This window comes from Dunckerocampus dactyliophorus, chromosome 1 (genome assembly GCF_027744805.1).
Source record: "Dunckerocampus dactyliophorus isolate RoL2022-P2 chromosome 1, RoL_Ddac_1.1, whole genome shotgun sequence".
Taxonomy (NCBI): Eukaryota; Metazoa; Chordata; class Actinopteri; order Syngnathiformes; family Syngnathidae; genus Dunckerocampus; species Dunckerocampus dactyliophorus.
Window position 1 is genome coordinate 3,245,311 of NC_072819.1, and position 26,825 is coordinate 3,272,135.

General features: G+C 39.1%; 2 protein-coding genes across 6 annotated transcripts in view; one reads left to right on the top strand and one right to left on the bottom strand.

Moving 5' to 3' along the window:
- Positions 1-1,579: 1,579 nt before the first annotated feature.
- Positions 1,580-26,825, bottom strand: part of LOC129176562 (vang-like protein 1) — a 35,054-nt gene continuing 9,808 nt past the window's right edge. For 3 of the 5 annotated variants that reach the window (XM_054766724.1, XM_054766713.1, XM_054766734.1), the window contains 7 exons: positions 24,017-24,143; positions 16,412-16,843; positions 15,247-15,422; positions 13,326-13,486; positions 11,626-11,776; positions 10,295-10,532; positions 1,581-10,223 (listed from right to left, as the gene is read on the bottom strand). In XM_054766724.1, the coding sequence (XP_054622699.1) occupies positions 9,963-10,223; positions 10,295-10,532; positions 11,626-11,776; positions 13,326-13,486; positions 15,247-15,422; positions 16,412-16,843; positions 24,017-24,143 (1,546 nt within the window). In that variant the 3' untranslated portion in view covers positions 1,581-9,962. The other 2 variants (XM_054766752.1, XM_054766743.1) reach the window with 2 other exon arrangements.
- LOC129176667 (zinc finger protein OZF-like) lies at positions 1,881-8,699 on the top strand. The gene is made up of 2 exons (XM_054766942.1): positions 1,881-2,127; positions 2,984-8,699. The coding sequence occupies exons 1-2, from the start codon at positions 2,001-2,003 to the stop codon at positions 4,258-4,260; spliced, it is 1,404 nt and encodes a 467-aa protein (XP_054622917.1). The 5' UTR covers positions 1,881-2,000; the 3' UTR covers positions 4,261-8,699.

Below are 26,825 nucleotides of genomic sequence, written 5' to 3' on the forward strand. Positions count from 1 at the left end.
AGACGATTGTACAAGTAAAAGGTGCTTGAAGTCGTAAAAGTGCATAATAATGAGGCAAATCTAGAAGCTACTGACTCTCTCTGAAAAAGATACTTAATGCGGTCCCAGCCTGTGTTTTTTGGCGTGGTGCTGGCTGTGAGGGCGTGTGCAGGAGCAGCACAGGTGGAGGAGGGACAAGAGGGCATCTGTGCAGGCTGGGCAGAAGTCATGTCAGCTGCATGGACCCTGGGGAGCAGAGCGCTGAGGCAAAGAGGCCTGGAAGTCCGGATCAGGCCCCGCAGTCCGCCCCGGGGGCCACAATCTGCCAGTTGTCTCCAAAGGGTGAAGCCTGTTGTGGTCTTCTCTGGATGCATCACGCTTCAGCTGGCATCAGGCTGTGGCACAGAGGCACAAACACATGGCTTAACAGCTGGCCGCCGCAGCCTCCGCTTCCCCCTCAAAACAAACAGCCCTGAGGCACGAGGAAGCCTGGCACACAGTAGAGAGCTTGTCCAAATAAATAAGCAGCTGTCAAGTGGTGCAAGTGGTGCCCTTTCTAAACTCTATCCTTACTACAGCGTCATTCAGCTCATACACTACGCCACACTACACCACACTACACTACACTACACCACACTACACCACATCACACCACACCACACCACACCACACCACACCACACTACACTACACCACACTACACCACATCACACCACACCACACCACACCACACCACACCACACCACACTACACCACCCCACACCACACCACACCACACCACACTACACCACACTGCACTACACCACACCACACCACACTACACCACACCACACTACACGCACCTCCATCTTTGCTACTAACTCACTTTTAGGAGCATAAAGTTGAAATATTAGAAAATACACGTCATTTTTTAAAAGGCATACGCTGAGAAACTAACAAAACAAAATAAAGTGGTAATTTTTGGAAAATTAGATCACCATTTTCCGAGAATAAACTGGTAATATGAGGAAAAATAATTTTTGTCATTTTAGTAGCATAGAGTTGAAATATTCAAGAAAAAATACATTACAAAAAACAGTCATAATAGTCTGTGAAACACACAAAACAAGCAAGAAGAAAGTTGAAAAAGTTGGCAAAAAAAAGAGCATAAATGAAAAAAAAACAGCTGTCATTTTATGAGAATAAAGTCAAAATATTCAGGAAAAAAGTCATATTCTAACAAGAGAAAAAAGTTGGAATTTTTCCATAAATAAACTTGTAATATTTAGAGAACAAAAATTTGAATTTTAGGAGCACAGAGTTGAAATATTAAGGAAAAAATATGTTCTTTATATATTATTAGAAACAAACAAAACAAAATACAAGAAAAATTTAAATAGTTGTAAAATAAAAAAAAACATCAAATGGAAACAAACAGATGTAATTTCACGAGAATAAATTCCAAATATTAAGAGAAACAAGTTGCATTCTAACGAGAAAAACAGTTGCAATTTTACAAGAACAAACTGGTCATATTATGAGGACAAATAATGTCATTTTAGTAGCATAGGGTTGAAATATTCAAGAAAAAATGTTTTTTATATTTAAAAAAAAAGTGATAATATTATGAGAGACACACAAAAGTAAATAAAGTTGTCATTTTTGGAACATTAGGATGGGGACAAGGTTACAATATTATGGGAATGCAAAAACAAGTGAAAAAAGAGCAAAGAGTGAAGTAGACATTTAGATATCTTTTCAGCTGTATGACAAAGCTGAGATGCACTTTTTTCTCACAATGTGTCATTGTTACAGAATTATTATTGTTATAGCAACTGACCTTTTTGCAGCGCCTCTTCAGCAGTCTTCAATACCGCCGCAAGATGGCAGCAGTGTGAGGCCATGACTGATAGCTGCTGTAAAACCACCATCGAAGAAGTAAAGGCGGAAGTCAGCAACGCTTCGAGACAAAGCACGACCGCGAAGTGTTATCGAGTTTAAAAAAAATTCCAAGTGCTGAAATAGTTGGCGAAGGAACGGCTTATGGAGGCCCCCGGTGAAATATTGACGATGGCGTCGTACGAAGAGGAACTTTGTCAAACAAAGGAGGAGAAGGCGCGACAACAGCCGGAAGCTGTTAGCAAGACTCAAATTGTGGTACACATTGAAGGTATGGTTGCATGTTTGGTAGTCGATGACTACACCAAAATGAAGCCAACACTAATTCATTCGTCGACGGGTTGTTATTGACATCATCGCGCATGCGTCTAATGCATGTCCACGCTTGCCAACGCCTCAGTCAGAAAAATAGCTATTGGCTGCGCTAGAACTCCCTCCATGGCGTCACTGGCTAATTTGCATCTGAAGTTGTAACAGATGCTGTCGGGAAAAAAAGCCGAACTCCATAGGCGAGACAAAAAAGTGAGTTTGGACCTGCAGTTAAACTTGATTCTTAGTCTATTTCATTTCATTGGCCATCACTTTATCACAATAAAATAACTTTTTTATTTTGAGCTCCTCTCAAAGTCTAGACAGCGTAATAATTACATCCGGACTGCCTCCAGCCTCCACCTTTTGTCTTGTCGTTAGGACTACTTGTTTCATTTATCACACATCGTTCTGCCATCACAAGTTAGGACATCCTGACAGGTAAGTGAGCGAGTCCCAATGAGGCTTGAGTGTAATGAGTAGTCATTTAATGAAGATTAAGAAACATTGATGTTTTAGATTCCGCTCTGTAAAACGGGAGGGGATCCACCCTGGTGGCGTTGCGCGTGACTCATGGATGTGGAGGGCTCCACTGTGCTCTGTGTGCCGCGGGAGCTGACTGCAAATCAGCCACTACTCACCCCATCACATGCTGACATATTTTTTATTTTACCAATCCTCTTCCGTTAAAGGCCAAAGTCTACACTTCAATCACATGCTTATTTATTTATGGATGATTTCAAATCTATTTTGGTGGTGTGTACTGCAAAGGCAGGCACGTGACAACAGCATGCATTTTGTCTTCTTGTGTCCTGCAGATGTCTGTGAGGAAGGTCTTCCCCCTGAGCAGCAGAAACGGGGCTGCAGGGTGGAGCAGGAGGGGCTACAGCCCCCACACGTTAAAGAAGAAGAGGGGGAGCCACAGCTGCCCCACATTAAAGAGGAAGAGTGGGAGCCACAGCCCCCCCATATTAAACTGGAAAAAGGGGAGCCACAGACCCCCAACATTAAAGAAGAGGAGAATCACCGCAACAGTCAGGAGGGAGAGCATCTTGAAGGACTGGAGGAGTTCCCAGTGATTGTTGTCCATGTGAAGAGTGAGGATGAGGAGGTGGAGCCTCCGAGCAGCAGCTCGACTCAACGCGTGACGACAGACGCTGATGAAGCAGACAACCTCTCGGCTCCACTGTCAGACGGCGACGACACGTGGTCACACTCTCCCGACACTGATGATGAAGACTCTAAAGCTGACAACACACACTGGAAATGCTCTCAGTGCGACGAAACCTTTGTCAACAAGTCCACCTTGGAAAGGCACGTGAGAACCCACACAGGAGAGAAACCCTTTGTGTGCTCAGTGTGTGGTAAAGGTTTCACTCAGAAAGGCAGTTTGACAACACACGCAAGAATACACACCGGAGAAAAACCTTTTACCTGTTCAGTGTGCGGTATAAGTTGTCGACGAAATCAAGATTTGAAAATCCACACGAGAACACACACCGGAGAGAAGCCTTTTACCTGTTCAGTCTGCGGTAAAAGCTTCTCTCAAAAGTCCAACTTAACCACGCACACAAGAATACACACTGGAGAAAAACCATATTCCTGTTCAATCTGCAACAGAGGCTCTTATGACCGAACAACACTCGTGAGACACATGAAAACACACACGGGTGAGAAGGCGTTTTCCTGTCCAGTGTGCGGAGTGGCTTTTGTACAAAATGATAGTTTGAAAAAACACATGAGAGTCCACACAGGAGAAAAACCATTCGTGTGCTCAGTTTGCGGTAAACCCTTCTCGGAAAAGTCCAATTTGACAGCGCACACAAGGATACACACCGGAGAGAAACCTTTTCCCTGTTCAGTGTGCGGTGTGGCTTTTGTGCAAAATGATACTTTGAAAATACACATGAGGAAACACACTGGCGAGAAACCTTTCACCTGCTCAGTCTGCGGTAAAGGTTTTAGACGAAATCAGTATTTGAAAACACACATGCGACGACACACCGGCGAGAAAGTGTTGCGTTGCAGTGCGTGCCATGGAGCATTCTCTTCCAAGTACCAGCTGGGCAATCACAAGTGTGCTGCTGAGAAATAACGCATTTGTGAGAGCATGAATTGTAAACACCGCATGACTGCGCCCATGCAGTAAATATTAACGTCTTTCAAAGGGTTAGGATGATGATGAGGCATGCCAGGAAGCTGGAAGCACTTCCAGCAACGGGAGTCATGCCCTGCACCCAGCATGCCTTGCGGCACATTTGCTCAAAGTACGTGTTTCCAGTTAACAAAGTTGTTGATTATCCTAGTAGAATTCCTGATGCGGCCCCCAGCTGAGTTGAGTTTGAGACCCCTGCCTGAAAGGGACAGGATGCAACTCGTTCCAAATGACTTTTTTTTTTTAAGAACGCTACCTTCGGCTAGCGTATGTGGTTAAAACAGGGCTGTCCAAAGTGTGGCCGTGGGGCCATTTATGCCGTCTTTTCTAATTGGCCAGCAGCACATTCTTAAAATATCATTTAACAAGAAAACTAAGAAAAACAACAGTAGCAGCAGCCTAAATGGAAAAATCAGCAATAATTTTACAAAATAAAGTCAAAACATTAAGACAAAAAAAGTTGCAATTTTAAGAGAATAAACTGGTAGTATAAGGAAAAATTTATTTAGTTGCATAGAGTTGAATTATTAAAAAAAAAATATATACTTTTTGGAAAAAAAACAAAACAAAAAGAGTTGTAATTTTTGGAAAATTTGGTTGGGGGGAAAGTTATGACGTTACGAGAATAAAGTCAAAATATGGGAATGAATGAGAAGAAAATTTACAAGAAGAAAGTTGAAATAATTGGGGGAAAAAAATAATAAAATAAAAACACGATAACAAATTTTACTGGTCGATAATTGTGCTGCACATTATTGTCGATAATGGATATTATCGACAACGTTTTTTGAGACCATTTTTTCATTATTGTCATGAGAGGTGTAATTCACATTTGCACCACTAGATGGTATTAAAGTATAGTGCACTTGAGCCGCTTTAGCTAGGCACACAAGTTGCCTGTACGTATGTTGTTTCAAATTGATGCTCTACAACCGTATTGAATGGTTCTTTCGAAATGTAGCGAGCGACACTGTCTGTGAGTGTGCACCATTTTGCACTGTTTTGTTTATCTTTGCCGACCAAAAGCCTCAGTAAGCGTTGACTGCCAGGACGAAGGCGCCGTTGCCCGAGCACCTCCATCCCAGCTGAGAAAACTGTCCGTGTCGGTCGTCGGAGTTCATGCGCTCACCTTGTTCATTCTGTTTAAAACCGAAATAGGTTGGGGAAAAAGTTATAATATGGGAATAAAGTTTTTGTTAATTATGGGAATAAAGTTTAAAAAAGTTAAATAAAATTATTTCTTGAAGCAAATATCATTTTTTAGCATATTTTACAAAATATGTAAGTTGCATCCTTTCATTTTTCACTATGTGGCCCTCGCTGGTAAAACCTTTGATTTAAAGACCAGATTGAAGAAATACATGTGTGTGTATATTGGTCACAATTCCAAGTTGAACTGCACAATAATATTCATTCAGCCTGAATAAAATGATTGGCATTGATGGCCGGGACTCCAAATGAGGCAATACTGCAGTTTGGTGGGCGTGTGAAGTGGGCCAGGAGACAAAGAGGAATCCAATCAGAGTGCTGTGGGAGAAGATGAAGCAGCAGGAGACGCATCCATCAGCACATAACCAAGTCATTACCGAAGAAATAGGAGCGGACAAGCTTTCCATTTGCATGCAAATGTTCATTTCCCTTCCTCAGCCTGATCCTGGACCTGCACGGAGGAGACGGCCAAATGAGGACGGGACGATGAAGCCGACGACAGATGAGGTGTGACAGGCGGACAATCAAGTGATGGGCTTCATTTTCACATTCATTCAAGGTCCAAACATGCTGTTGTGACAACACAGCGACGCACAAAGTGCCACCTTTTCAACTTCACCAAACATTTTAGCTACGAGGAAAAAGAATGTAGTACCACGACGGCAGCGTGGTCCAAAGTCAGGCCCCGGGGCCCACGATATAGTCTACAAACAAGCAAACACGGCCCGCTTTTCAACATTAAACACAAAACTACAGCCCATTTTGGTCAACCCTTTTATGTCAAAAACCCGTCTATGTTGACAACCAGTTTGGGTCGACAACCTGTTTGTGTCGGCAACCCTTTTATGTCAAAAACCCGTCTATATTGACAACCTGTTTATGTCGACAACCCATTTCAGTCAACATCCCTTTTATGTCAAAAACCCGTCTATATTGACAACCTGTTTATGTCGACAACCTGTTTATGTCGACAACCTATTTCAGTCAACATCCCTTTCATGTCAAAAACCCGTCTGTGTTGACAAACAGTTTAGGTCGACAACCTGTTTGTGTCGGCAACCCTTTTATGTCAAAAACCCGTCTATATTGACAACCTGTTTATGTCGACAACCCATTTCAGTCAACATCCCTTTTATGTCAAAAACCCGTCTATATTGACAACCTGTTTATGTCGACAAGCTATTTCAGTCAACATCCCTTTTGTGTCAAAAACCCGTCTATCTTGACAACCTGTTTAGGTCGACAACCTGTTTGTGTCAACAACCCTTTTATGTCAAAAACCCGTCTATGTAGACGTCATGTTTATGTCGACAACCCATTTCAGTCAACATCCCTTTTATGTGAAAAACCCGTCTGTGTTGACAACCAGTTTAGGTCGACAACCTGTTTGTGTCGGCAACCCTTTTATGTCAAAAACCTGTTTTTGTTGACAACCTGACAACCCGTTTGTGACGGCAACCCATTTATGTCAAAAACACGTCAGTTTAGGTCGACAACCCGTTTGTGTCGGCAACCCTTTTATGTCAAAAACCCGTCTATATTGACAACCTGTTTATGTCGACAACCCATTTCAGTCAACATCCCTTTTATGTCAAAAACCCGTCTATATTGACAACCTGTTTATGTCGACAACCTGTTTATGTCGACAACCTATTTCAGTCAACATCCCTTTCATGTCAAAAACCCGTCTGTGTTGACAAACAGTTTAGGTCGACAACCTGTTTGTGTCGGCAACCCTTTTATGTCAAAAACCCGTCTATATTGACAACCTGTTTATGTCGACAACCCATTTCAGTCAACATCCCTTTTATGTCAAAAACCCGTCTATATTGACAACCTGTTTATGTCGACAAGCTATTTCAGTCAACATCCCTTTTGTGTCAAAAACCCGTCTATCTTGACAACCTGTTTAGGTCGACAACCTGTTTGTGTCAACAACCCTTTTATGTCAAAAACCCGTCTATGTAGACGTCATGTTTATGTCGACAACCCATTTCAGTCAACATCCCTTTTATGTGAAAAACCCGTCTGTGTTGACAACCAGTTTAGGTCGACAACCTGTTTGTGTCGGCAACCCTTTTATGTCAAAAACCTGTTTTTGTTGACAACCTGACAACCCGTTTGTGACGGCAACCCATTTATGTCAAAAACACGTCAGTTTAGGTCGACAACCCGTTTGTGTCGGCAACCCTTTTATGTCAAAAACCCGTCTATATTGACAACCTGTTTATGTCGACAACCCATTTCAGTCAACATCCCTTTTATGTCAAAAACCCGTCTATGTTTACAACCTGTTTAGGTCGAAAATCCATTTGTGTCGGCAACCCTTTTATGCCAAAAACCTGTTTTTGTTGACATCCTGTTTAGGTCGACAACCCTTTTATGTCAAAAACCCGTCTATGTTGACATCCTGTTTATGTCGACAACCCTTCTATGTTGACAACCCTCCTATGCGGACCAAAAGTCCCGGTTCACTGTGTTCTTCTTATTAAAGTTCCTGCTTTTGTCGACATGAAATGTGTTCATTTTGACAAAGAATGTTGCGTTTACGTTGACATCATTAGAAGTAGCCAAGCAGCAGGATAATAACTGCTGTCTGCTTAGACCACATTAAAACCTGCGATACTCACTTCCTGTTGAGAGCAAAGTAAGCTTGAAAATGAAAGCAGGGATGGTTGGAGCTACCGGAACAATGAAAACTTTATTGTCATTGCAGCTGAGACATAGAAAAAAAGCGTGTTAGATCAAAGAAAAGATCTACAAAATGTCAACAATGGGTTCTGGGACCCCCAAAAGGGGGGGAATGATATTGTGGAATGACGTCACTAAAGAAGAGGTCACCTCAACCTGAGCTTGTACAAGAGTTGTGTCTTTGATCACGTTTTACTCCGTCCCTTCGGCCAAAAGCCCCACTTCTGTAGATGCATTGGCATCATAGCATAGTAGGTACAGTATGTTCCGTGCTCACCAGGGGGCGGTAGCGCACAACCTCACTTCCATACGCTCATCCTAGCCATCAATGTCTTATTCCGTTTGAATTATTTACGATTCTTTATCTTGTAAAAATGTTTTTCTAGTAAAATATTTTGACTATTTCAAGTTTCTCCTCGTAATATTACGACTTTATTCCCATTATATTGTAACTTTTTCCTCACCTAATGTTCCAAAAATTCCAACACTTTTTGGTTTGTTTCTCATAACATTGTGACTTTTAAAAAATCCTCATATTATTACAAGTTTATTCTCGTAAAATTGTGAGTATTTAACTCTTTAGAATACGACTTTTGACTTTATTATTGTAAAATTAGAGCTGTTTTTTTCCCATTTTTGCTGTTGTTTTTATTTACATTTTCTCAGTATTTGAACTTTCTTCTTGTAATATTATGACTTTATTCCCATATTATTTTGACTTTATTCTCATAACATTGTAACTTATTCCACAACCTTATTCGTTGTTTTGTTTGTTTCTCATAATATTAGGACTATTAGGATCATATTTTAATATTTGAACTTTGTGCTACTAAAGTGACATTATTTTTCCACATAATATTACAAGTTTATTCTCGTAACATTCCAACTTTTTTTCTCTTAATATTTGGACTTCATTGTCATAAAATGACAGGTGTCTTTTCCGTTTCTGCTGGGTTTTTTTTACTTTCCAACTCTTTCAACTTTCTTATTGTAAATTTACTTCTCATATCTGTGACTTTATTCCCATAATATTTTTACTTTATTCACATAACTTTTTCCTCCAACCTCATTTTCCAAAAACGAAAACAAATTTTAGTTTGTTTTGTTTCTTAGAACTTTACGACATTAAAAAATAACCTTTAATATTTCAACTTTATGCTCCTAAAATGACATCATTTTACCTCATGACATTTAGATATCTTTTTTTCTCTTCATATTTTTACTTTATTCCGGTAAAACGACTGATGATTTGTCCATTTTTTCTGTTGTTTTCTTGCTAAATGATGTTTTCATAATGTGCTGCGGACCAATAAAAAAACAGCCGCGGGCGGCAAAAGGCCCCCGGCCGGCACTTTGGACACCCCTGGTGTAGAAGTTATACACAAGTTTCACTTTTGCGTCTCACTGCAACTGTGGTGAACAAAGTTTTGAGGAAAAACCGTGACGAGTGAAGCGCAAAGACACGAAGATGTAAAAATGATGTAACAGTGGTGCGTGTATGCTGAACATTTGCACCTGCTGTATTTATAAATGATGACCACCTTATGATGTATTTTCAGTGTAAAAAATACTAGTCATTTTTGTACTGTCTGTACAGTACGTAGGCCATGTTGTTCCACAATCGTCGTGTCCCTGGCATGGAGGTATGAAACAGTCCACTTGATGGCCGCGTACAAATCCAGTATCAATTCCCAGAAGTTGAAAAAAAGCGTGCAGCTGCATAAAAAGTAAGAAAAAAGGAGCTATACTGAGGTTTCGGACTGCAGGCGCAGGACGAACTTGTGGGACTTGGGGTCGATGTACTCCTCCGACATGTGGATGTAGGGCATCTTCTTGACGCTCACCACCAGGCTGAAGTCTACGCACCTGAGCAGGAAGACGGTCCCGTCCTTCAGGCCGCTGGTGACCGAGGCCTCGCTGAGCAGGGTCCATTGGCGAGCCAGCCAGTGGTCGCGACCGTACTGCAGGGTGGGGCCCGGCGTCAGGTAGCTCTCCAAGAAGGCCTGCGCAAAGAAAGGACAGGAATGACGCCACGCGCGGGAGACGGGTGGGGAGGAGTGTGTGCAGGCGAGACCTTGGGGGACATGTTGTTGGAGATGCAGAAGGCCAGGTGCTGCTGGATGCTCTCCATGCTGTGGCAGTGCTGCTGCTTGGTGCTCCTCAGGTACTTCTGCAGGGCCCGCGCCATGGATGGGAAGATGGCTTGTGCCGCCTCTCGCGGGTCCATCACATCTCCTGGAGCTTTCTTCAGCTCCTCCTCCTCCTGCATGTGCTTGATGTGTGCGAAGGCCTCTTCTACAGCCACCACCAGCCTGGGAGCCAACATGGACACAAAAAGCTGACATGAAGGCCACTAACCCGCACACAAATTCACCCAAAAGATTTGTCTTCTCCGTTTTCCTGTGGAAAACATTTCCTTCACCATAAGTGAAGCATGCGTGTACCACCAATTGCTACATATTTATCTCTTTATGCTTCTTTCATCATGTTTTGTCCTCAAAGATTGAGATGCCGCTTTTTTTTTGGGCGGTACTTGAATGCACCGTAGTTTCTGTGAGACGCAAAAGTGACTTTTTAAAAAATATATTATGTTGAAAGATAAATAAAGCAGTGAAACTTATATAACTTCTACACCAGGGGTGTCCAAACTTTTTCCTAGCAAGTATCACATGGTGAAACATGAAAAGATGCCCTTTTGCCACTTTCGTTGTTGGTGAAATATGCTCAGAAGTGATATTTATTTCAAGAAAGAAGCATCTCAGCTTTGGCATTTAGCTCAAAAACTGTATTATTCAGATCAACTCTCGCTTCTTGTCATATTATGACTTTGTTCCCATAAAATTTGGACTTTATTCCCATAGTATTACAGCATAACTTTCCCCCAACCTAAATATGCCAATAAAAAAACAAGCAGCTCGTAATTTGGACTTTGAAGAAGACAAATGGAATACATGAAGAAGACAAATGGAATATATGTGGAATACATGAAGAAGACAAATGGAATGTATGAGGAATACATGAAGAACGACTGAGAGCCTACACAGACGCAATACATGAAGAAGACAAATGGAATATATGTGGAATACATGAAGAAGACAAATGGAATATATGTGGAATACATGAAGAAGACAAATGGAATATATGTGGAATACATGAAGAAGACAAATGGAATGTATGTGGAATACATGAAGAAGACAAATAGAATATATGTGGAATACATGAAGAAGACAAATGGAATGTATGAGGAATACATGAAGAACGACTGAGAGCCTACACAGACGCAATACATGAAGAAGACAAATGGAATATATGTGGAATACATGAAGAAGACAAATGGAATATATGTGAATATGAAAACGTTGCTGCTGATGGAGAAGTTTGAGGAATAAGAAAGGGCGCCCTCACCTGGCTCTGCGTTTGCGTACTCGCCTCTCGTGCTCCGCCTCCTCATAGTAGAGCTCGTTATGGCTGGCGTCTCGGCGGCGGGCGGCGGCAGCGATCATGGCTCTGGACTGGGAGTGGCCCAGTCCTGCTGTGGCGTTATTCCCCAGCGGGCCTGTTGAAAAACACACGAAAGACGCCTTGTTTGGGGACATTTCTTGGCTGATGATTTATTCATGTGCACACCTTTTCACCTGGAATTCATTCATTCATTCACCTTTTCACCTGGAATTCGTTCATTCATTCAGCTTTTCACCTGAAATTCATTCATTCATTCATCCATTAATTCACCTTTTCACCTGGAATTCATTCATTCATTCATTCACATTTTATCTGGAATTCATCCATTCATTCACCCTTTCACCTGGACTTCATTCATTCATCTTTTCACCTGGAAGTCATTCATTCATTCACCTTTTCACCTGGAATTCGTTCATTCATTCAGCTTTTCACCTGAAAGTCATTCATTCATGCATTCACCTTTTCACCTGAAATTCATTCATTCATTCAGTTTTTCACCTGGAATGAACTCATTCACCTGTAATTCATTCATTCCGATTCTCACCTGTAATTCATTCATTCATCCACCTTTTTACCTGGAATTCATTCATTCATCCATTCATTCACCTTTTTGCCTGGAATTCATTCATTCATTCATTCATTCATTCATTCTTTCTTTCGTTCAACTTTTCGGCTGAAATCCATTCATTCATTCATTCATCTTTTCACCTGAAATTCATTCATTCATTCATCCATTAATTCACCTTTTCATCTGAAATCCACTATTTCACCTTTTCACCTGGAATTCATTCATTCACATTTTATCTGGAATTCATCCATTCATTCACCCTTTCACCTGGACTTCATTCATTCATCTTTTCACCTGGAATTAAATCATTCATTAATTCATTCACCTTTTCAGCTGGAATTCATTCATTCATTCACCTTTTCACCTGGAATTCATTCATTCATTCACCTTTTCGCCTGGAATGACTGCACTAATATTGTCAAATGCTCCCAGCGCTCCAACCCTTCAAAAGCGTCCATGACTCATGCGGTGCACAGAGGCTGCGTGCTAGCAATCATTAGCATAGCAATGAAGAGGGGAATAGCAGGGAGTTGATGCTAAATGCTCTTTCCAAGCAGCTCTTTTTTCCATTTTTCTTCTCATAATTATTCATTATGATATTATATTATAACTTTTTCCCCAACCTAATTCAAAAAAAGAGAACTTTATTTTGTTTTGTTTGTTTCTCATAATATTACAACTTCAAGAAAATTTTATTTTTAAAATCTATCTCAACACTATGCTACTAAAATGACATTATTTTTCCTCATAATATTGCCAGTTTATTCTCGTAAAATTGCGACTTTTTTCTTGATTTTGTGATTTTTTCTTTCTTGCTGTTGTTGTTATGACGGTCTTGTGTGGAACCACCTGAGCATGATGAATGAGGGATTACAGTATTGTAAGAAAGTGAAAAGACTGATTATGAATGTGATATATTCTGAGATAGTAGAGTAAATACGTGGGGGTGTACAAGATAGTTTAGCATATATTTGATTGCTTTTTCTGTGTAGTTTGGAAACTTAAGCATCGAGGAGCGGAGAGGAGAGGAGACTATTTTTTTTAGTCCAAGTCATGACAAGAGAAGAAGACGCACCTTCAGCGGAGGCCGCTGGGAAGTCTCCATCCACGTTGTACACCTTGAGGCCCGCCAGGTGCCTGGCAGCTCGGGACTTGGAGGCGGAGAGCAAAGCCGGGTTATGGATGGGGAAATGGGAATAGTAGCGCTCCAAGACGGCCAACGCTGCCCGCTGGATGCTGCACACACATCAGGAGCACCAGTCAGCAAAAGATCAAACCGTCATCGCTTACTTTTCTCCCTGCGCTTGCTTGTCTCGCACTCTGGAAGGGGCGTTGCAAGGGAAGGAGAGACATGCTTATTGGGAGGAGGACGTCTCAATAATGAGAGCTATCACTGTCCATTTCATAGGACATATCATCAACCATGCCATCTTCATCCTTCATGATGGTCCCCGTGTCCGAACGGTTCGGACCGAGCATGAAACCAATGTTGATTTCTCCACTTTCTCAACATTTTACCACGTCTCATTTCACTTCACTTCCATTTACCTTTTCTTTGATGCACCGCAGGCCTGTGGTAGATTTGATCATAATGCATACAGTAATCATAACAACCATGATAATGACGGGAAAAAAGTTCAGTAAAAAGAACAAAAGCGACATTGTCCTTCCTCAGTGTAGCGACGTGCGTCTACGTTGTTCTGCCTACGTCGGAGGTGTCCAAAGTGTGGCCCGGGGCTGAAGGTACATTCTAAAAACTCAGCAGTACTTTTACTAGAATAAAGTCCGAATACTAAGAGGAAAAAGTTGCAATTTTATGACAGTAAAGTCATAATATTATGAGAAAAAATAGTACGGTAATCATTTTAGTAGCATAAGGTTGAAATATTAAAGAAAAATACTTTTTTTAAGTTGTAATATGAGAACCAAAGCAACAAATAAATAAATTGGAAAATTAAGGTTAGGGAAAAATGTATAAAAAGTCATAATATCACAAGAATAAAAATTACAAGAAGAAGGTTGAAATAATTGGAAAATTAATTTTAAAAATACACAGCAGCAGAAATGAAAAGAAAACAGCTGTAATTTTACGACAATAAAGTCAAAATGTGAAGAGAAAAAAAATTGTATTCAAGAAAAAAAGCTGTAATATTCCCAGAATAAACTGCTCATATGAGGAAATAAATGTCATTCTAGTAGCATAGAGTTGAAATATTAGAGGACTTTACAAAAAAAGACTACAAAAAAGTTATAGCGTGAGAAAAAAAACCCAACAAAGAATAAAGTTGTCATTTTTGGAAAATTAGGTTGGGCAAAACGTCATAATATTACGGGAATGAAATAAAAACATTATGGAAAAAAATAGCAGAAATGGGGAAAAAACAGCTATGAGAATAAAGTCCAAATATTAAAGTCATGATATTATAAGAAACAAACAAAATAAAATGAAGTTGTCATTTTTGGAAAAATTAGGTTGGGCAAAAACTAAAATTGAAATAGTGGGATTTTTTTTTAACTAGCAAATATGTAAACAAAAACAAAGATCAAAGAGTGAAGTAGATATGAATATATAATTATTTTAATAAAAAATGCAAAAATGATTTTTTTTAAAGAAATGTAAAGAATAAAATGAAAAACAAAACCAAATTAAATAAATGAAAATATGAAATATTACATATATGAAAAATAATAACAATGATAAATGTGACAAAAAAGATACTAGAATGAATGTTTTAAAAAGTGAAAGCTGTATGATGACGCTTGGTGAGTCGCTACTGTATACTGTACATCTACTGTATGTCATACTGTACATGTGTTTGTGTAAATATACGCTATAAGGATTGAATCCAATCTAAAGTAGACATTTTTAAGGGCGTATCAGTTACTTTGGCCCGTTTCCACACCGGCTGGTGGTCCCGGAACAGTTGAAATGTTCGTACGTGTCCGATGTTGGGATGCCTGAGTGTGCCATGAGTGTGTGCTGCAGCGTTTCTCACCTGAGCTGCCCCAGGTTGTAGTGCCTGGTCTGGCCGTCGGTGGAGCGCGTGACGCACACGGAGAAATGCGGCCGCAGCTGCCGGAGCTCCAGCAGCACCACGGCCAGGTAGTGAATGAAGAGCAGCGCGTCCACCAGCGACACGGCGTACTGCACGATGCCCTGGTAGTTCTCATCCTGCATGTTGAGCACATGTTTACATGCTGTACACATACCACATACACCATCCAGGTGTGGAAAACACCTGGATTCATATCAACTTCACGCTTTGTTTTTATTTTACAACTATTTCTTCTCATAAATGTTCTTCTCCTAATTATGACTTTATTCTCATAATATTATGACTTTATTCCCGTAATATTATGAAAGAAAAAATTATATTTACAATTTTATTCTTTATTTTCAATAGTTTTTCTTCATCAAATAATGGTGAATAAATGACATTTCCAATAAATGTTTCTTAATTAAATATTTTTCCTTAATTAAATATTTGTTTCTTCATGGCATAATTGTAAATAAATTATATTTTAAATTACTTTTCTTAATTAAATATTTATTCCTTTATTAAATAATTAATGACAATTCCAATTTTATTCTTACTAGAATATATTTTTCTTCATCAGATAATTGTAAATAAATGACATTTACAATTCTTTTTTCCTAAGTAAATATTTTTCCGTCATTAAATAATTGTAAATAAATTATATTTACAATGTTATTCTTAAATATTTTTTTCTTCATGAAATAATTGTAAGTAAATGGCATTTCCAATTTTTTTGTCTTAATTAAATATTTTTTCTTAATTAAATTATTTTTTACTTGATGAAATAATTGTAATTAATGACAATTCAAATTCATTTTTTTAATTAAATATTTGTTTCCTATTTCATTTTTTTCATTAAAAGATTTCAAATAAATAAATGTTTTGATCCTTCATTGAGAAATTGTAAATAACAATTACAATTTATTGATCTTCATCAAATAATTTGAAATAAATGACACTTACTATTTTGTTCGTAATGAAATATTTTTTCTTCCTGAAATAATTGTAAATAAATAAGAATGACAATATTTTTTTTCTTTATGAAATCATGTTTTCTTGATGAAATAATAGAAAATAAATGAGATTTACAATGTGGTATCGTTGAAGACCAGGTTGTCGTCACCTGGGAGTGTAGTATCCTTACGGCGTAGAACAACCAATAGGAGAGCACAAAGAGCAGCACCAGGACGGCGAGCAGCGTCCGCAGCACGAAGAGGCGCGGGAGGCTGGCGGGCGGCGTGCGGAAGAAGAGGGCCCAGACGGCGAGCAGCAGGATGAGCAGCTTGAAGGCCACGGAGATGAAGAGGCCCTCGCAGGCCGTGCCGCAGCTCTGCAGCCTCTCTGGCCACAGCAGGTGGGGCAGCACCAGGAAGGCCGGCGGCGTGAGTAACACCAGGACGCCCAGGACCGCGGCCAGGGTGAGCGCCAAGTAGCGGCGGCAGTCCAGCCCCACGCTGTCCTCCAGGTCCTTGGTGATTCGCACCACGTCCTCCTGAGACAGGCTGCGCTCCGACGTGCCCGTGACGGCCGTGGTGGTCTCCCCCCACGTGTCATCCTGCCAACGTCAGCACACGATGACGCAAAGTCAGTTTGCAGTTCACTCCAGACAAAGCTTTGTGTTGCCTTCTGCTCTACTTTTCACATTTTTGCTTCAATGAGGTAGAGGTAGAGGCTGCAAACGGCCCCCCGGCTGCACTTTGGACACCCCCGCTTTCACACATGTCCGTCAGGGTTAGGGACCCGAGTGACCTCAACTCTTAGCAACCACAACTCTCTCTCTCCTTCTCTCTCTGACTAGTTAGCTTGTTAGCTGCCTTCCGAGACACTCATGACACAAGACACCATGTCTTATTATTATTATTGTTATTGTTATTATTATTATTATTGCACCTCATTATGAGTAATTCTATACAAACCTACAATATAACGTACCACAACGTCTCCACTCACAACACCAGCAAAAACATGAAGAAGACGACGACGAGGAAGAAGACGACAAAGATGGAGAAGACCAAAAAAAAACAAATATTGGGTTTAACCCAATTTTTAGCCCAAATAATACGATAACATACAATATGACTTTATTCCCATAATCTTGTGTCTTTGTTCTCATAATATTCTAAAATTTATTTCCATAATATTCTAACTTTCTTCCCATAATATTATGACATTATTCCCATAATATTATGACATTATTCCCATAATATTATGACATTATTCCCATAATATTTTGACTTAATTCCCATAATATTCTAACTTTATTCCCATAATACTGTGTCTTTATTCTCCTAATATTACAACTTTATTCCCAAATTATAACTTTCTCCCCAACCTAATTTATAATATTGTGACATAAAAATGTCTTTTTTCTTTAATATTTCAACTCTGTGCTACTAAAATGATTATTCATTTTCCTCATAATATGACAAGCTTATTCTTGTAGAACTGCAGCTTTTTTCCCGTTAGAATACGACATTCTTGACTTGACTCTTTTCTGACGGCTGATTTGATTATGTTTTTAGTTGTCTTGCTAAACGATATTTTCCCAACGTGCAAGTGAGCCAACAAAAATGAAACCGGAGCGTTCCGTCCACGCAGCCAGAAGATAAGAAGATAAGCAATGCACGTACAGGTTGTTGTTTCCAAGTAGAACTTGTGATTTGGGTGACGCCAGCCAACAGGAAGGTATTGTGAGCGTCAAAGTGGAACAGAATGAGATTGAAATCCATTTTCGTAGGCACTGCTCATGACGTGCAGCAAGCAGGTGGGTCAATACGCCTCCAAAAATAGACAGCGGTGACCTACATTTTACATTTCCTCACAGGATGAAGATAGAAGACAGGAGAGGTGCCCCGTCTCGTTCGGCTCGGCAAAGGAAAGACAGGAAGAAGGCTGCATCGCTCCGTCGTGGTGAAGAGAGAGCTGAGCCGAAGGCCAAAGCTCTCCATTTGCTGGTCCATCTACAGTACGTTCCTCCCCTCAGCTATGGTCATGAGCTCTGGGTAGTGACCGGAAGGACAAGACGGGGGGGTACATTGAGTTTTCTCCATTGGGGGGCTGCGCTCTCCCTGAGAGACAAGGTGAGAAGCACTGCCATCCGGGAGAAACTTGCAGTAGAAGTGCTGATCCTCTGCCAGATGAGGGGCTTGAGCATCTGGTCAGGATGCCTGCCGGACGTCTCCCAGGGGGGTGTTCAGGGTACGTGCGACCGGGAGGAGGCCTCGGGGAAGACTCAGGACACGTTGGAGAGACTATGTCTCTCAAATGGCCTGGGCTTCCCAGCTTAGGCTGCCGCCCCCGCAACCCGAACTCGGATAAGCGGTAGAAGATGGATGGACGCTTTTTTTTAAGTCAGAATATTATGAGAAAATTATATATGAGGAATAATGACTAAAGGTGTAGCTTTTGGAAAATGAAAATATTATGGGAATAAAGTTAGAATATTATGGGAATAAAGTCAAAATATTATAAGAATAAAGTTATCATATTATGGGAATAAAGTCATAATATTATAAGAATAAAGTTATCATATTATGGGAATAAAGTCATAAGATTATCACAATGAAGTAATAATATTATAACAATAAAGTCCAAATATTATGGGAATAAAGTCATAATATTATGATAATAAAGTAATAATATTATGGAAATAAAGTCAAAATATTATGAGAATAAAGTCATAATATTATGACAATAAAGTAATAATATTACAGGAATAAAGTCAAAATATTATAAGAATAAAGTCCAAATATTATGGGAATAAAATCATAACATTATGAGAATAAAGTAATAATATTATGATAATAAAGTAATAATATTATGGGAATAAAGTCATAATATTATGAGAATAAAGTCATAATATTATGAGAATAAAGTAATAATATTACAGGAATAAAGTCAAAATATTATGAGAATAAAGTCATAATATTATGAGAATAAAGTAATAATATTACAGGAATAAAGTCAAAATATTATGAGAATAAAGTCAGAATATTATGAGAATAAAGTCATAATATTATGGGAATAAAGTCATAATAATATGATAATAAAGTAATAATATTATGACAATAAATTAATATTATGAAAATAAAGTAATAATATTATAACATTCAATTAATAATATTATGGGAATAAAGTCATAATAATATGGGAATAAAATCATAATATTATGAGAATAAAGTAATAACATGATCAAAATAAAGTCAGAATATTATGGGAATAAAGTACAAAAGTAATTACAAGAAGAAAATGTACTAGAAGAAAGTTGGAAAATGTAAAAAAAAAACAAGGGCAGAAATGGGGAAAAGAGTGAAGCTGACATTATAATATGTTTTTTCACCTACATACATATATACCTGTATATATATATATATATATATATATTTCTTAGAATATCTGACACAACATGAAAGTCATATTTTCAGTATGTGGGGGAGAGGTTGGGGGGTGCGGGGTAGAGGAAGCATGTCAACCAACAGGACTATCATCACATCGACAAGGAAGGATGTGACAATGTGCTGATGAGTTTATGCTTTACTTGCTAAATGAATGAAACTGAAGTGAAGAATGCGCGCGGAGCTGCGGACCTCTTGGACGTCCTACCTGGCCTGATTGGTGTCCCGCTCCCGAGGTGACCAACGCAGGCGAGGCGGAGTCTCTTCCCACGGTGGTGATGATGAGCTCGCCTTTCCCCACGACAGCTTCACACATCTCCACAACCTGCAGCGCTTCATGGCCTGCCTCCATCACGCTAACCCTTGGCTGTCCCACTTTAGACTGGTGCTGCGCTGCTCCATCACGGCGCTCTACCTCCTCTACTCTACCTCCTCTATAGCACACTCATGCTGCTTTCATTAGAAGCCATCCTGCCTGAGGAGCTATCACACGCTACTTCCAGTGTGTGTGTGTGAATAGATGGAGGATGGCATGAAAGGATGGATGGAAATACACTAACAGGGAGGGGGGGTGAATGAGGCCACTAAACAAACATCAGAGCGTCTTCATCCCCGGCGGGGGTAAAGCATACACCAAATAACAGCAGCCATGAGAAGAAGCACTTCTCCCATCCTTTCCTTCTTCTTCTCCCTCAGGCAGGACATCACACTCTTTCACATCATCTTTTACTTCTCACACACCAGACATCTACACCATGTCTCTGTATATGTACATACAGTACATGCTAACACCCTATACGCTACATTTATCTGTATGTGTACATACAGTACAGTACATGCTAACACCTCATACGCTACATTTATCTGTATATGTACATAAAGTACAGTATATGCTAACACCTCATACGCTACATTTATCTGTATATGTACATACAGTACAGTATATGCTAACACCTCATACGCTACATTTATCTGTATATGTACATACAGTACAGTACATGCTAACACCTTATACGCTACATTTATCTGTATATGTACATACAGTACAGTACATGCTAACACCTTATACCCTACATTTATCTGTATATGTACATACAGTATATGCTAACACCTTATACGCTACATTTATCTGTATATGTACATACAGTACAGTACATGCTAACACCTCATACGCTACATTTATCTGTATATGTACATACAGTACAGTACATGCTAACACCTTATACGCTACATTTATCTGTATGTGTACATACAGTACAGTACATGCTAACACCTCATACGCTACATTTATCTGTATATGTACATACAGTACAGTATATGCTAACACCCTATGCGCTACATTTATCTGTATATGTACATACAGTACAGTCCATGCTAACACCTCATACGCTACATTTATCTGTATATGTACATACAGTACAGTACATGCTAACACCTTATACACTACATTTATCTGTATTTGTACATACAGTACAGTATATGCTAACACCTTATACGCTACATTTATCTGTATATGTACATACAGTACAGTACATGCTAACACCTTATACGCTACATTTATCTGTATATGTACATACAGTACAGTACATGCTAACACCTTATACGCTACATTTATCTGTATGAGTACATACAGTACAGTACATGCTAACACCTCATACGCTACATTTATCTGTATATGTACATACAGTACAGTATATGCTAACACCCTATGCGCTACATTTATCTGTATATGTACATACAGTACAGTCCATGCTAACACCTCATACGCTACATTTATCTGTATATGTACATACAGTACAGTACATGCTAACAACTTATACACTACATTTATCTGTATTTGTACATACAGTACAGTATATGCTAACACCTTATACGCTACATTTATCTGTATATGTACATACAGTACATTACATGCTAACACCTTATACCTTATGTGAGCTGATTCAAAGCTGGACACATCGAGTCTGGTGCTTGTGTGTCTCAGCCAACATTACAGCAACAATAGTGACGCCTAGTGGCCGGTGTACGATACTACACGTCATCGCATCCCCTTTCAATGCGTTTTCTGAATGCCTTATATTTCTAATTGACTTCAAAATGCTTCATTTCGAAGAAAACAAATGTCAGACTTGTCACCTGGAAGCAGCAGCAGATTTATGAACGGCTCTGCTGTATTTTTGAAAAATGGTGATCGAGTGAAACTGCGTAACTGGAAGATTGCTGCCCTGAATAATCTATCCCAGGAAGAACTACAGTAGTTCATTGTATTGTTTCAATGTGCAGTAAAAGATAAGCCCCCCCGTGCTGTGTGCACACTGTGCAGTACAGGAGTGCATGATTGGCAAAGAGGATGTAAATATGGCAACGCAACATACCTTGCATTTGTCACTGAGCAAACAACCCATCATATGATCCATGACTTCATGTGGCATTGACATGCATGCATGGTATTTGTCGGCGTGGAGTGGGAGTACAACAACTAAGTCGCTTGGCCCGATCCATTTCTAGCGGGGGTGGGTCACAGACGAATCAAGTTAGCGGCCGACTCCTTCTTCCGACGATGGGAAATGTCTCTCCTGATGACGGATGTCAAGCAAAAGTGAGCAGCGACAGAAAAGCGGCGAGGCGGCCTTGCCGCGGTCTGCGTATTTGTGCAAACATGGCCGCCGCCGTCCGTGGACCCCGCCCCCTTCCAGCCAAACAGCAGATGGCCCGTCTTAACCCACATAAACACACGGACCCTGTCACCTGCTTTTAACTTGGGAATATGATGGCTTTATTCCCGTAATATTCTCACTTTTTCCCCACGCTGATTTTCCAAAAATGCTTTGTTTGTTTGTCGTAATATTACAACTTCAAGAAAAAATAAAAACACACATTTTTTTCTTGAATGTTTCAACTCTGTGCTGCTAAAATGACATTATGTTTCCTCGTAACATTACACGTTCATTCTCCTGAAATTGCAACTTTTTTTTCTCGTCGAAATACTATTTTCCTCTTCGTGTTTGGACTTTTTCCTTGTAAAATGACAGCTGTTTTTACCTCATTTTTCAAATATCACAACTCGCTTCTTGTCAATTTGATCCTTGTGGTATTAGGACTTTATTCCCGTAATATACGTAATACTTTCCAAAAATAACAACTTTATTTTGTTTTGTTTTTCATATTATGACTTAAAAAATAAGATATATTCCTCGTTATTATTTCATTATTTTTCCTCGTAATATCAACAGTTCATTCTTGTAAAATTGCAACTGTTTCTCGTTAAAATGCTATTTCTTTTTCCTTTTTTTCGCTTCATTCTTTATTCTTCTCAGCTGTTTCCCCCCCCCCCCATTTTTCACATATTACAACTTTCTTCTTGTAATATTATGACTTTATTCCCATCATATTTTGACTTTATATCCATAATACTACAATATTTCCCCCAACTAATTTGGGGAACTTCATACTTCAACTTCATGCTGTTTTGTTTGTTTCTCATAATATTTCAACTTTAAAAAAAAAAAGATTTTCTTGAATATTTCAATTCTATGCTCCTAAAATGACATTATTTTTTCCTCATAATATTAAAATTTATTCTTGTAAAATTGCAACATTTTTCTTTTTTTCTAAAATACAATTTTTCTCTTAATATTTTGACTTTATCCTTGTAAAAAAAAAAAGTGCAAATATTACAACATTCTTCTTGTAAATTTTCTTCTTGTAATATTATGACTTTATTCCTATCATATTTTGACTTTATATCCATAATGCTATAATATTTCCTCAAACTAAACAAAAATAGCAACTTCAAACTGTTTTTATTCCAACAATATTTTGACTTAATTCCCCCACCAAATTTTCCAAAAATTTAGTTTTGTTTGTTTTGTTGTTTTTGTCTCATATTATGACTTTTTTAATAAAAACATATTTTCTTTAACATGTTGACTTTAAAACAACACTAGTTTTCCTCACAACATTACGACGTTGTTCTCGCAAAACGACTAATTTTTCAAATGTTGCTGCTGTTGCTGTTTTTCTTTGTCGTTTTGTGGCTAAATGGTACGTTTAGAATGTGCTGCGGGTCAATAAAAAAACAGCCGAGGTCTGCAAATGGCCGCCGGGCTGCACTTTGCATCGTCTTATGTCGTCGCTGGTGGTGTCAGCGGGTTGAATGAGGGCAGCCGAGGAGGCTTGCAGGGAGGAGGAGGAGGAGGAAAGGAGGTGTCGTCATGGAGAAATGAGACTGCATGTTCGCCTGAGCTGATGTATGTGGGGGCGGACCTTTTGCGCATCCCTACTTTGTTGATCGAAGGAAGACGATGAGCAGTGATTGTGTGATGTTGGCTTACCTGGACCGGCTCTCCCCCGACACCACCATCACCCAGCAACGGATCTGCGGGCGCCGGCTGGATCGTTACCGATTTTTCTGATCGTCCGTCTTTGCTGTGTGACTTGTGGCGCTCCCGGCTTCTCTCTCTGAGAAAAAAAGTGACAGCCAGAAGGTCAATGTCAATGTCAAAACCATGAACAGAGGTGTCATTTTTGGAAAATTAGGTTGCGAAAAAAGTTGTAACGTTATGAGAATTAAGTCCAAATATTATGGGAATAAAGCCGTGAATATGAGAAAAAAAAAAAAGTGGAACTAGTTGGAACGGAAAAAAGAAATGGAAAAAAACAGCTGCAATTTTACAAGATTAAAGTCAGAATATAAAGAGAATAAAAGTCGCATTATTACGAGAAAAAAGTCACAATTGCACAAGATTAAGCTTGTAATATTATTTTAGTGGAATAGAATTTAAATATTAAAGAAAAAATATGTTGTTTTTTTTTTTAAAAAGCTGTAATAAAATGAGAAACAATTGTTGTCATTTTTTGGAAATTTTGGGGGGGAAAGTTATAAAAAAGGTTACAATATTTTGGAAATAAAGTCCAAATATTATGGGAATAAAGTCAGAATTACAAGAAGAAAAGTTGAAACAGCTGGGAAAAAAACGTAAACAACAGCAGAAATGGAGAAATCCGCTGTCATTTTACAAGAATAAAGTCAAAATTTTGAGAGAAAAAAGGCACATTTTAACGAAAAAAAAATTGTAATTTTACAAGAATAAACTGGTAACATTATGAGGAAAAATAATGGCATTTTTGTAGAAAAAAGACGTTTTTTTTAAAGCTGTGATATTACAAGAAACAAAGATAAGAAATAAAGTTGTAATTTTTGAAAGATTTGGCGGGGAAAGTTATAATAAAAGTATAAAGAATTAAATATTTATTATTATTTATTTATTAATATTATTATTATTTTGGAAATAAAGTCCAAATAGTATTGGAATAAAGTCATAATTACAGGACGAAAATTTACAAAAGAAAGTGGAAACTGATGGGAAAAACATAAACAACAGCAGAAATTGAAAAATGAGCTGTAATTTTACAAGAATAAAGTCAAAATATTAAGAGAAAAAAATCGTATTCTAACAAGAAAAAAAGTAGCAATTTTATGAGAATCAGCTGGTAGTATCTTACTAATAATATACATTAAAATAATGTCATTTTAGCAGCACAGAGTTGCGCAGAATTTTCCAACTCTGCGCTTGTTTTCCAAATTCCTGATGATTAACTAAATGCATGCACTTTGACCCAAATACAAGCCTCCCCCCGTTATCACTCTCCCTACGAGGCCTTGTGGAGCGCCAACATATGAGCTCCATTAGCCAGCGCGACCCTGTGCTCGTACTACGCTAATCCCGTGTCAGCGGGAATCTACATCCTCTACCCGCCGGCACTATCACCACATGGCACCCTGCCCGATGATGATCCATGACCACTGAGAAGCTCGCATGCACGGCCTCACTTAATCCCTCATTGCTCTTCTCATTTTGGCTGCGCCCATCTATACTCACTCACCATGTGTTCCAGGACAAGTCTTATTTGTGTCTTATTTTCTCTTATTATTTCTACTACAGTGGGTAACAGGAGCGTAAAGGTGACTATGGGGTGTTATTTCATGCCTACAGGGCTCTAATGATGTTAAAAACTGTATTTAAAAGGTGGTAAACAGGTCTTCTATGCCTAACATGTGTTATTTTCTCTTATTATGTCTACTATTTTGGGTAATAGGAGTGTAAAAGTGACTATAGGGGTGTTATTTCATGTCTAGAGGGCTCTAATCATGTTAAAACGTCTACCGTACTTAGAAGGTGGTAAACAGGTTTATTATGCCCAATATGTCTTATTTTCTCTTATGTCTGCTATATTGGGTAATAGGAGTGTAAAGGTGACTATGGGGGTGTTATGTCATGTCTATGTCTAGAGGGCTCTAATAATGTTAAAACGTGTATTTAGAAGGTGGTAAACAGGTTTATTATGCCTAATATGTCTTATTTTCTCTTATTATGTCAGCTATATTGGGTAATAGGAGTGTAAAGGTGACAGTGGGGTGTTATTTCATGTCTAGAGGGCTCTAACAATGTTACAAAGTGTACTTAGAAGGTGGTAAACAGGTTTAATATGCCCAATATGTCTTATTTTCTCTTATTATGTCTACTGTATTGGGTAATAGGAGTGTAAAGGTGACTATGGGGGTGTTATGTCATGTCTATGTCTAGAGGGCTCTAATAATGTTAAAAAGTGAATTTAGAAGGTGGTAAACAGGTTTATTATGCCTAATATGTCTTATTTTCTGTTATTATGTCTACTATATTGGGTAATAGGAGTGTAAAGGTGACAGTGGGGTGTTATTTCATGTCTAGAGGGCTCTAACAATGTTACAAAGTGTACTTAGAAGGTGGTAAACAGGTTTAATATGCCCAATATGTCTTATTTTCTCTTATTATGTCTACTGTATTGGGTAATAGGAGTGTAAAGGTGACTATGGGGGTGTTAATTCATGTCTAGAGGGCTCTAATCATGTTAAAAAGTATATTTAGAAGGTTGTAAACAGGCGCCTTTACTGGCTCTTGTCAGAGAGCGTCCTGCCTGCTGCACGGAACGTGTACATTCTCTCTTGCAAGATCATTAAGTCTCCACAGTCCATGAGAATTGTTCAAGTTCCAGGGTCCTGGTGGGGGAAGAATGAGAGGAAAGAACCAGTGAGCGACAGCGCAGTGATTGCTGTGTTTTTATAGCAGGGTGTGCTTTCCGCTCCTCTTCTATTCTTGCACT

Bases quoted from the DNA above. Each gene is read 5' to 3' on its own strand.
- LOC129176667 (XM_054766942.1), top strand. From the start codon at position 2,001: ATGGAGGCCCCCGGTGAAATATTGACGATGGCGTCGTACGAAGAGGAA. The intron at 2,128-2,983 runs GTATGGTTGCAT...TGTGTCCTGCAG, and splicing joins AATTGTGGTACACATTGAAG to ATGTCTGTGAGGAAGGTCTT.